General features: G+C 41.7%; 1 protein-coding gene across 4 annotated transcripts; it reads left to right on the top strand.

Annotated features, from left to right (window-relative positions):
• Positions 1 to 1,342: 1,342 nt before the first annotated feature.
• Positions 1,343 to 7,509, top strand: LOC147625719 (putative boron transporter 2). 4 transcript variants are annotated; one of them, XM_086817236.1, is made up of 14 exons: positions 1,343 to 1,464; positions 1,915 to 2,028; positions 2,331 to 2,413; positions 2,517 to 2,709; positions 3,010 to 3,148; positions 3,266 to 3,431; positions 4,847 to 5,013; positions 5,114 to 5,287; positions 5,461 to 5,556; positions 5,689 to 5,826; positions 5,905 to 6,221; positions 6,301 to 6,571; positions 6,672 to 6,825; positions 7,044 to 7,509. In XM_086817236.1, the coding sequence occupies exons 2-14, from the start codon at positions 1,925 to 1,927 to the stop codon at positions 7,073 to 7,075; spliced, it is 2,034 nt and encodes a 677-aa protein (XP_086673362.1). In that variant the 5' UTR covers positions 1,343 to 1,464; positions 1,915 to 1,924; the 3' UTR covers positions 7,076 to 7,509. The 4 variants fall into 4 exon arrangements, with proteins under 4 accessions (XP_086673362.1, XP_086673361.1, XP_086673360.1 ...); XM_086817235.1 differs by having other exon boundaries at positions 1,352 to 1,677; XM_086817237.1 differs by having other exon boundaries at positions 1,373 to 1,443.
• Positions 7,510 to 11,140: the final 3,631 nt, after the last annotated feature.

The raw sequence follows: 11,140 nt of genomic DNA, 5'->3' as shown, positions 1-11,140 counted from the left end.
ATTTCCCATCTTCTGTTCTACAAGATTCATTTCCCATCTTTTATATAGAACATATACATATCTCCTTTAAAAGGCCATATTTTTTGTAACCATCCAACCCCTGCCCCCCCCTTCCCCTCCTATTGATCACTTTTTATGTGCTCTCACCATATGTAAACAGAGCCAAAATTCTCAAGAATATTCTCTATTTTTTTTGATAGCTTCCCCCCCCCCCCTAAATTTAGCCAAATTTAAAAACATTGCCCAATCTCTCTCTCTCTCTCTCTCTCTCTCTCTCTCTCTCTCTCTCTCTCTCTCTCTCTCTCTAAAACACACACACACACACACACACATAAAGTGGTGATATAAAAAATATCATAATTGATGGTGGTAAAAAAGAATAGAATGTATATCTTTCATACTTACATCCTTAAACTTCTTTTGCTCAATAAGAAGACATATCACACAAGTTTTAAATCTTTTCAAGTCACAAAGAGAGGGATCTCTTTCTTCAGATTCCATCAATCACCTAATTTTTAAAGTTCACTAGTTTGAACACTTAGATCATTGCCTTACCAATATAACCTACAAAAACCGAAAGACTTATACCAAGGTAAAAGAATTAAAAAGAGGACACAACCAAGGGGGGCAAATCAAACTCATACATGTTACAAGCTATATTAACACAAGATCATTCCAAACTCCAAAAGAAGAACGAAAATGACGATGTGTGTGCAAGCTGCCTAGTGGCCGAAAAAAAATCACTCTTTAGTGCTTTCTAGGGCATTTCTGTTTTTTGTTGTTCATCTATTCTACTATCGGCCCTTTGAGATTATAGTAGGTAATGCGCGATATAGTTTCTAAGCATAGAAATTAAAGGGATTACCAGTTGGAAATTGTGAAGTCATTAATATTTATAAATTTGTCAGGGTATGATGCTCCATTGAGGCCATTTTCTAGAAAAAAGGACATGTATTCCTGTTTTGCGCCTTGACTCTAGATTGCTTATGTTTGGGAAATTTGGGATGCAAAATGCAAGTGTGGTGTGAAACGCCCACACAATCGAGGCTCCGAGAGAGAGCGTGTGAATTCTCTCTAGAGTGAGTCTCTCCACACTTGGTGGGGGGCGAGCATTAATAGGGTGATAGTGCGTAACAGCTCTCTCTCTCTCTCTTTTTTGCCATGCAATGGAGACCAAAAACAGTTCGTAGTAATAACAAATATAAATAAATAAAGAGATACATGCAGGGTGATAGTGCGTAACAGCTCTCTCTCTCTCTCTCTCTCTCTCTTTTGCCATCATGCAATGGAGACCAAAAACAGTTCGTAGTAATAACAAATATAAATATATAAAGAGATACATGCAGGCTGTATATACCGCAATTCGGCATCTTCATTGCGCGCACAAACTACAAGTTCGAGGAGCGGCGATGCCGGCCAGAGCCATTCGCCTGCTGTGCGCAGGTTGGTGTCGGCCAATAAATGGTATTTTTCCAAACATACCGCGTGCACATTTACCGTCACCACTCACGAGCGCCACTACACCTACCTACAGCTCACAGCTTCCAAGCAGTTCTTGTGTACCTGCCCGCATTGCTTAAGCTTGCTGTAACGGCGTTTGCTTAAGCTTAGGGTTTCCAGCTGCAGGAGTTTCTCATGCTGGATTAGGATTCCTTGCCTCCCCGAATAAGGTTTTCGGTATGTACGTGGAGCTTCTCATCCTGGATTAGGGTTTCCAGCATGTTTTCTACAGCCTTTATGGCGTTTATCACGCTTGGATTAATGGGCTTTGTCATACTTGATCAAAGCTCCCAGCCGGAATTCTAGCTTGTCCTACGTGTGGGGCAGGGTTTCTGCTTTGTTTTCTGTGCTCGTTTTGGGGTTTTTGCTGTGTCATGTGAGGTTTTTTTGGCTGACAATTCTGATCATGAGTAGCGGCAACACCATGGAGGAGACATTCGTTCCCTTCCAAGGGATTAAGAACGACATAAAAGCTCGCCTGCAGTGCTACAAGCAGGATTGGACCAGCGGCTTCAGCAGCGGTTTCAGGTACCTGTTTTCTGTGTGTGTGTGAGCGTGGTTTTTCTCTTAACCTTTTAGTTTTTCTCCGCATAACTGTGTCCCAGTGTATGGCTCTACTATAGCCATTGATAGATTAGTAACAAAGCTGGCTCTCAGCTGAACCTTCTGACTGTACTAAGCTATGGAACAAAGATCCTTTAAACCCACACAGAATTTCTGAGACCCGTCACTGAGCTCTTTGTTTTGCACGACACTATGAAATTGTGTGCACTTTGTTGTAGAGTTTGGACATGGCATCCTTAGCCTTTCTGTTCTCTTTCCACCTGCAGGATTTTGGCGCCTACCATGTACATCTTTTTTGCATCAGCATTGCCAGTAATCTCATTCGGAGAACAGCTAGATCGTGCCACAAGTAAGAGTGACACCAATGGAAAAGTAATGTGTGTGAAAAGTTGACCAGGCTCCTTTCTCAAGGAAGTGTACTGTTAATTGATTGATGCTCGTATTTTAACCAGATGGAGTTTTAACAGCTGTGCAAACTCTGGCTTCCACCTCCTTGTGTGGTATTATGCACTCAATTTTGGGAGGTCAGCCGCTGTTGATTCTTGGAGTAGCAGAACCAACCGTGATTATGTACACCTTCATGTTCAACTTTGTGAAGGATAAAAGTGAAATTGGCCCTAGGCTATTCCTAGCCTGGACAGGGTGGTGAGTTTTGCATCGCTCAGTTAGGAATCTTAAAGTTTTGGCTTCTATCATGCATGCTTCCACACACATGAATGTACGCTGAGGAGTGTGTGTCTGTATCTATCTAACTATTTATCTAGACAGACAGACAGATAAATATAATCTTCGTCAGAGGTCTTATTGGATCCATGTTACTGAAATAGATAGATAGACATCTTGGTCATAGGCTATATCAGATTCATGTTGCTAGACAGATGGATACAATTTTGATCATATGCCATATTGAGTCCATCTTGATGTGACATGTTTGCTGCTTGACAGGGTTTGTGTTTGGACTGCCGCACTATTATTCTTGTTGGCAATCCTTGGTGCATGCTCCCTCATTGATAGATTTACCCGCATGGCAGGAGAGTTGTTTGGCTTACTTATATCTATGCTTTTCATGCAAGAGGCAATCAAGGTAAGATCCATGTCTTTCCTTTTGGTCTTTGAGCTACAATTGGTTCTTTGCCTTTTGTCTGTTGTATTTTGTGTGCAACACAAGCTAGGTGTACTAATCAAACACGTGTTTGTTCAGGGAGTTGTGGGAGAATTTTTCATTCCAAGAAGAGAGAACCCATTTCTTGAAGAGTTTCAACCAGCATGGCGATTTGGGAATGGGGTGCTTGGCATAGTACTCTCTTTTGGGTTACTTGTGTGTGCATTGCGAAGTAGAAAGGCTCGATCTTGCCGGTATGGACCAGGTATATACATAGATGTGTTCCAGGGTTTCAAGGTATTCTACTGTTAAGGATAATTCTTCCTTTGTATCTTCTACATTCCAAGTTGGAGTTGGTTTAAAGCTTTCACAAGTGGACTTTCCTAGTAAGGATTAAAGCCCTTTTTAGGTTCGATGGTGCTATAGGTCACACCTGTTTGTAGATGTGATCTACATTTCTGCCTACCAATATCTGCTATGTAAGTATTTGAGGCTCCTTAAGGAGAAGGTCCATGTGGCTGTATAGATCGATGAGACAAACCAGCAAGGTGATGCCACTGGTTAATGCATCATAAAGATGCTGTATCTAATACCAGATTTAAGGCCGAGGGCTGAATGCTCTTTTGTGATGGGTATGCTGCTGCTGTTTGTTGATTTTCATATGCTTTTGGGTGCAGTGATTCTTTTCCCCCTTTCCACTTGGTGCTTGACAAATGGAGGCAATCCCCTCCAGTTCTTTTCTATGAGATGACTTGATGCTGTGATGTTTTGCATTCAACTGATGCCGCCTTGGTAGTGTAGCTACTCAAATCACATGGTGTATGTTAGTGTTCAAAATAGCATACGGCTTGTGGCCACGTCTTTGGAGCACATCTCACGGATGGCTTGCCAAGAACTGAATGTTTAAGAATAAGTGAATTTTTAAGAATGGTTGTAATGGGAGAATGGAGATTATCTTGTCCTCCTGGGTGTTGAATGCCAGGATGTGAGCTTTTAAGAATGTCTGGTTGTAGTGGGAGAAATGGAGATTACCTTATGGAAATGGAGAGCATAAGCCCTATGTACAAGCCTGTCCCACAACCTTCATTGCCCATCTCCATGCTGGAAGAGCTCTTGAATTGAGAGTTTGGGAACGACACTGCAGTTTATCCATCTGGGAACCGTTTTGCTCTAGTGATAGAATTTTGCCTTGCTTATGGGGCTGAAATCAACTGGTACAAGTCATGCGGCTTTTGGGCTGGTCCCTTCCCGCCTTGACTTGGCATTGTCCTGTAGGCAGCCCCAAGCGCTACCTCAGTTTCAAGGCAGGCATTGACATCTCTTTGGAGCATCAAATTACCCCCTTGCTCTTGAGGGCATTCGGTGGGAGCTTTTATTGGCATTCATGGTGCCAAGATGGAGCATGTGCAAAGTGAGGGATGGTGGTTCAAGCCATGACAAGTTGGTGCACTGAGAGAGAGAGAGAGAGGGAGAGAGAGAGATAGAGCTGTGTTTTTTTCGTACCTTCGTCTCGTTTCGTACCTTCGTACCTGACAACTATGCTTGATGGCGTGAAGGTCTGATCTCATTTACACGTGCAAGTTGATTACTCCTGATGACGTCATATAATGTGTTGTATATAGTTGAATGTTCATATAGGTGTTTCTGGCTGGCATAATTTATCTTTGGTGACTTTTCTAGGCTGGTTCCGTGGATTTGTTGCTGATTACGGAGTGCCTCTGATGGTCCTCCTTTGGACTGGTATATCTTATGTACCTACCGGACACATTCCTGAAGGTATACCCAGGCGGCTTTTCAGTCCAAACCCATGGTCATCTGGTGCAGCGGCAAATTGGACAGTGACGAGGGTATGCTGATTTCAATCATGCTCGGGGAGGTTTTTGTATGTGCAGTGACTGTTTTGTACCAGCTGGGATTTTGAGAGTTTCTTTTTTGGGTTGCTCACAGGAAATGCTACACGTCCCAATTTTACATATTTTCAGTGCCTTTATTCCTGCTACCATGATAGCCGTTCTTTACTATTTTGATCACAGCGTTGCATCTCAGCTTGCTCAACAGAAAGAATTCAATTTGAGACGTCCTTCAACGTATCATTATGATTTGCTTCTATTGGGGTTCCTGGTAATGACATTTTGCTCTTGTAAAAAATGTAGTGCTATTTCTTTGATGTGAAAGCTGGTGCAATGTGCCCACCCCACCCCCCTCCACATATGCTTGAAAATGCCCAATGCCCCATTCCCTATACTCACACTCGCTCGCTCCTACAAGCACACCCACTTTTCAACGACATGCAGGTCATTGCATGTGGACTTCTTGGTATTCCTCCTTCCAATGGTGTTATTCCTCAATCCCCTATGCACACAAAAAGCTTAGCAACGTTGAAGCACCAGGTAATTGATACTTTTAACGTGGCAAATAATATATGATGATAGCTACTGAGTATCAAGGCCAGATGTCGTTCCATAGAAAATTCAAATTTTTGATAGTTTTTCCAAGCACATGCACATATATGTGGTTTGCAGTTAGTGCGTAATAAACTAGTCAAAGTTGCAAGGAAGAGTATCCAGCAAAACACAACGCTCTCGCAGCTTTACGGCAACATGCAAGAGGCCTTTAAGCAAACAGGGTCACCACTTGTCCTGCAACCTCCGTCGTCACGGGTATGTTGCTTAATGATTTTTATGTGCCATTGACATCTTTGTGGAAAACTGTGCCAATACCAAAAATTATGGATATAGGTTTTGAAAAAAGTGAAAAGTAGCAGTTTACAACCAACACTCAGTGGCAATTTGGATACCCAAGTTGACGAAAATAATTTCGACCCGGAAAAGGACGTGGATGAGTTGCTGCCGGTAGAAGTGAAAGAGCAGCGGCTAAGCAACATGTTGCAGTCTCTTATGGTGGGGGGATGTTTAGCTGCAATGCCTTTTCTCAAGAAAATCCCGACATCTGTCTTGTGGGGCTATTTTGCCTTCATGGCCATAGACAGCTTGCCTGGTAATCAATTTTGGGAAAGGCTCTTATTGCTTTTCACTGGGGCTAGTCACCGTTACAAGTAAGTATTTCTCAAGATTCACTTTTATGGTTTTACTAGCGGCTTTTTTGAAACCAACACTTACGTTTTTGGCTTTCAGAGCGTTTGAGCAATCACATGCTTCTTTCCTAGAGGCGGTCCCTTTCAAGACAATTGCTCTCTTCACCATCCTTCAGCTGGTGTATTTGCTTGCATGCTTCAGTATTACGTGGATCCCATTGGCCGGGGTTCTGTTTCCACTTTTGATTATGTTGTTAGTACCTGCTCGGCAATATGTTTTACCCAAGTTTTTCAAGAGTCAGCATCTGCAGGAGCTGGATGCGGCAGAGTACGAAGAAGCTCCAGCCATGCCATACAATTGTGCTGTGAGGGTATGCAAATCCTACATTTCAGATGTGGTGTTAATACAGGTAAAAGAACCAAGTGAGCAAGTGAAAAGTGTTAGTCTTCACAAATATGTGATTGTTTCAGGAAGCAGAGATGAATGGTTTTGGAAGGGCAAGGGAGTTGGATGGCCAGATTGAGGAGGGCGATCTATTTGACGAAATTATGACTAGCAGCCGTGGAGAGATCAAGCATCGATATGAGCCATTCCTGTCAAGATCTTCCTCCTTAAAGTCCTCAGGTACATGAAACTGTCTTTTCTTTTAGGGCTTTTACAGACATGCCGGCCTTAGAAAAGAGATCTCACTTAACCTGTTCATCTTGGTTGGGGTATCTCCCCTTTCTGACCCCTGCCCAAGGGGGAGGAAGATGTATGTAAAGGCCCTGTTTTGTTTTGTGAAAGGATGGCATTGTGAAGTTTACTTAAATATGATTCTTCTTATTTTCTGTACTCTATAGTGCCAGGTTCTCCAAGGAAAGTTGATCTTTGAAGTGGTTAAGCTGAAGTGCTGGCCTCTTACGCAGTCCTATACGCCAAAAAGTCTGCCTGAATGACTGACTGCCCTTGAGCTGTGACTCAAAACAAGCTAGAACTTGGGTCCACTTAACAAATCTGGAAAGGCTTCATGAGCCTTTCTTTTCCAAAATCAACCAAGCAAATTGCTATTTAATGTGATTTGGAACAAGGGTGAGCAATCACCTCCACAATTAACTTCTGCGTGTGTCTCTCTTCTTTATCAACTAATGGATATATAAAGCAGCCGCCTTATGTACGAGGTATGGTTGCATGGGGATGCTCACATTAAAAAGGATCTATGTGTGGCCTGATTAAGCAGCCGATCTCTATATATTCATTGTTGCTAAATAAGGATTGCAAGTGATATGTATGCGAATCTGACCAGAGAAATATGCTCACTTCGTTGCAATATAGTGCCCAAGTTCACACATGCTAACTCGGAAGTGGAGAACATACTTCTCTTGATGTCAATGAAGGCTAGTGTCTAGTGATTTGTAAGATGGAAAATCAAAACTCAAAGGTATCCAAAAGGACGATTTTTGTCTATGGCTGCTTCAAATTTGTAATTATCTGTTCATGTGAAACTTTACATATGACATCTACAATTTTCATCTTTTTAAGTCGTCTGTTGGCATAGTACTTAAGAAAACTGAGTAGACGACAACTTTCTCTCTCATGTACCCAGTTTTTCTTTGTAAATATGAAAATCAAAATGAAAATGAGTTAATTTCAATTACCCTCCACTTGGATACTTATTTTTTTTGGCAGTGCCCAGCATTGTACTGACAACTCTCTCTCTCTCTCTCTCTCTCTCTCTCCCCTATTGTAATGAAGTGGCAAAGTCGCAGCCCAGGCAAATGTGATGCTGTGTTGTTAAGGATGGCGCCACAGAGTAGGGCGCACTTGCGATTATGGGGCAGAGCTCCTTCACATGGGTCTGCTAGGGTCTGCTCAGAACAAAGAGTTCTCCTTCACATGTAACAATTAGTTTCCCCAATCATCTGCTGGTTTTCCTATTCAGTGGATAAACCAGGTCGGTTAGAAGGCTAGTTTTGTGGCCCTCTGTAGAGAAAAACTTGCTCCCTCTTTACAGGCAAAGTATCTGGAAGCCATGAGCCACTAAATTACGCATCGATGAGTAGTGGTCATGGTGTAGCCCTATCTAGGCATTCCTAATGTGAAGAAAAAAAGAATGCCTTGCCACCTACGCCATTTTTCGACCAAGAAACTGTACACTTTTGTTCCTTCACTCCTTGTGAAGGAGTGTGAAGCAGCTGTATGCTTAATGTACGGAAGGGTTAGTTAGATGCACGAGAAGTGCAATGCGGAGACTTGCAGAGCTACCACTGATGGGCTATGACGTTATCGGTGATATGGGCGCACGGCCGCGATGCAGGGGTGGCACGTGCTGGATGCCCATGCGGGCAATCAAGGCTGGTGCCGCTTGTAGCAAATTTTCTTTGTGCTTGCTTCTTGTCTGGACAGAGAGAGACAGAGATAGCGAGGGAGCTTGACTTCTAATTCTTATATAAGCAACTAAAACACTATTCTGTAAGGATTCTTAGCATCCAAGTCTCAGGCTCACAAAAGATCAAGGCCCATAGTAATTAATACAACCTTAGAAGGTGGGTTTCCCCACCCCTCTTTCTCCTGCTCTCTCCTTCCTTCTACTTGTTGAGTGAGCCCTTTGAGGCTTTTTATAGAGAATTGTGGACCTTAAATAAAAAGGATATGGGTGAATGCATGCAAATAAAACGATATGGGGGTCATCATTTTATTGCCTTAAATAGATAGGATTGCATATAGAAAGCATATGGGTGTATGGGGGGCCATTAGTTTATTGTCTTAAATAGAAAGGATAATGGGGGTCATCATGACATTAACTTTTTCAAGCATTAATCATTACATACTACTGAAATGAAACCTAAGAAAAACACTCTTATTGTTGAAAATCTCACATAATATATTTGATGTAAATGCAAAAAATAATTTGGTGCCATATTAGGTTGATCTCTCAGTTGACTAATTGACTCTTGATCGTTTTGATGTCACATAGTCTTGTATGCTCATAACAATAAGTAAAAGTTATCGGGGTAGGTACCATTGCCAAATTAGTTTTGCATAAGAAAACCCATGACCCATCATAGTTTTTAATCATGATGTGTTGCCTTTTGATCAACACAAGCATTAGATTTCCTTAAAGATTCAACCACTTTGGGCTAACCCTCTGTCCTTAATCATGGTGCCCATAAGTGTGTGATGATTCTCTCATCACTTATCCAATTGCCCCAATGCCCTCATTGGTATAATCGTCGCTCAATCATTTACCTCGATCAATCAGTCATTGGTAACTATAGATGCTTAGGCTTCAAGCTAGAAACGCATGTACTAAAGCATTTGCATAGGTGATGTCAAATGAAGTAGACTACAAGCTCAAAACCTAAACCTTAGCATTCACAAACTTTAAAGTTGTAATAGGACCGGTCAAAGGACATGAAGAACATGCCTTTTTCCTAGCATCCACCTTATCTAGCATCATAAGATATTGTTTCTATCGGATCAACTAGTCATGTAGAATCACTATCTAGATAAAGGTGTTTGCAGAGTGACTCCACTATTTGGAAATCATTGCATATTCTATACTGATGACCTATCATGCATATCCACATGAGTTGAAGTGATCAAAATGAAGTCCATGGCCTCCTACATCATGCCAAACATGTCTACCCATGTGATGTCATCATCAAATTGCATGGAAAACTATGTATGATGCATTGTTGAAAACTAGCTCTACTAAATTGAGCTACAATTGTGTCAATTGATGCGATACCCATCATCTGACATGCTAGAGTTAAAATAGCTCATGGTTGAACTTGGCCTTGCCATCACAACCATTAGGTCACATCTAAAAGATCTCATAAATTTCATGGATTACATTTTAATCCTCCTCTTTAAGCCTAAAATATGGAAAAACACACACACACACACACACACATACACACACACACACACAGATAGATAAGTAGGTAGGTAGGTAGAGAGAGAATGAAATAGGGTGCGTGTGTGTATGTGTGTGTGTATGTGGGTATAAGGGGTGTGTGTGTGAGAGAGAGAGAAAGAAAGAAAGTTATATTACTATCTACGGAAGACCCCAAGGGCCTTGAGAACAATGGTACCATGGATATATTGAGCCATGGAAAATTGAAAGAACAAAAAATAGAGTGCATACATCCTTCACCTCCATGGGAAGCTTAGTATGTATGACCTAATGGACATAGATGGTGAGTAATTGGTTGATTCCAAATACATCATTTGTTGTATGTTTCCTTGAAAGATTGTTTTTACTAAGCAAAAATTATATTAATTAAAGCATTCAAAAGAATACGGCATGAGGGCCAGAGGAGAGGTCTAGAGAGGTCCCTATCAAGTCGCCTGTTTAGAATGTGTATAATGGAATTATGCCATTTGATTGTTGTGTAAGAGCCCCCATTGCGTTATGCTCATGGTTGCCCACCATGTTTGTTTTATTAAACAATGATGAGGTGTAACTAGAGGTGTGGACAGGTTAGAAGTATAGCTGTGATTTACAACTACTTCCAACTAGTGTAGTTGTTTATAGCCCACCACATTCACCATTGACTTCGAAGACATGTTCATCAATGCGCATCCATACAAGATGTTCTGCCATGGCCTTCTGCTCTTGTAGCTTCTTGTCTTTTAGCAGTACTTAGCTTTGTCACTTTTGTAATCAAGCCATGTGATTAGTGTTAATCAGAAGGATAACATTCTTGTCTATTCAGATAGATCCATTACTATGTCGAGTAACAAGAGAGGAGAAATTTCCTAGGCCATGCATGGTTTAAATGTACAAAGCCCATACAAGGATGATTGTGAGGCGTATATGCCTCTTTCTCAAGAGACCCACGAGGTACAACGGCCACAAGGTTCAATTTCTTTTACTGATATGATGACTACTCTTTGGTGGGGCCTAATAGAGGCAGTTAAGTTCCCTACTCCTAAGAGTGCGTCGTTTCCCCGG

This window comes from Cibotium barometz, chromosome 23 (assembly GCF_041138505.1).
Source record: "Cibotium barometz isolate CiBa-2024 chromosome 23, ASM4113850v1, whole genome shotgun sequence".
In the NCBI taxonomy this organism is placed as follows: domain Eukaryota; kingdom Viridiplantae; phylum Streptophyta; class Polypodiopsida; order Cyatheales; family Cibotiaceae; genus Cibotium; species Cibotium barometz.
Note: the sequence above shows the minus strand (reverse complement) of the source record. Positions and strands in the feature narration are given on the sequence as shown.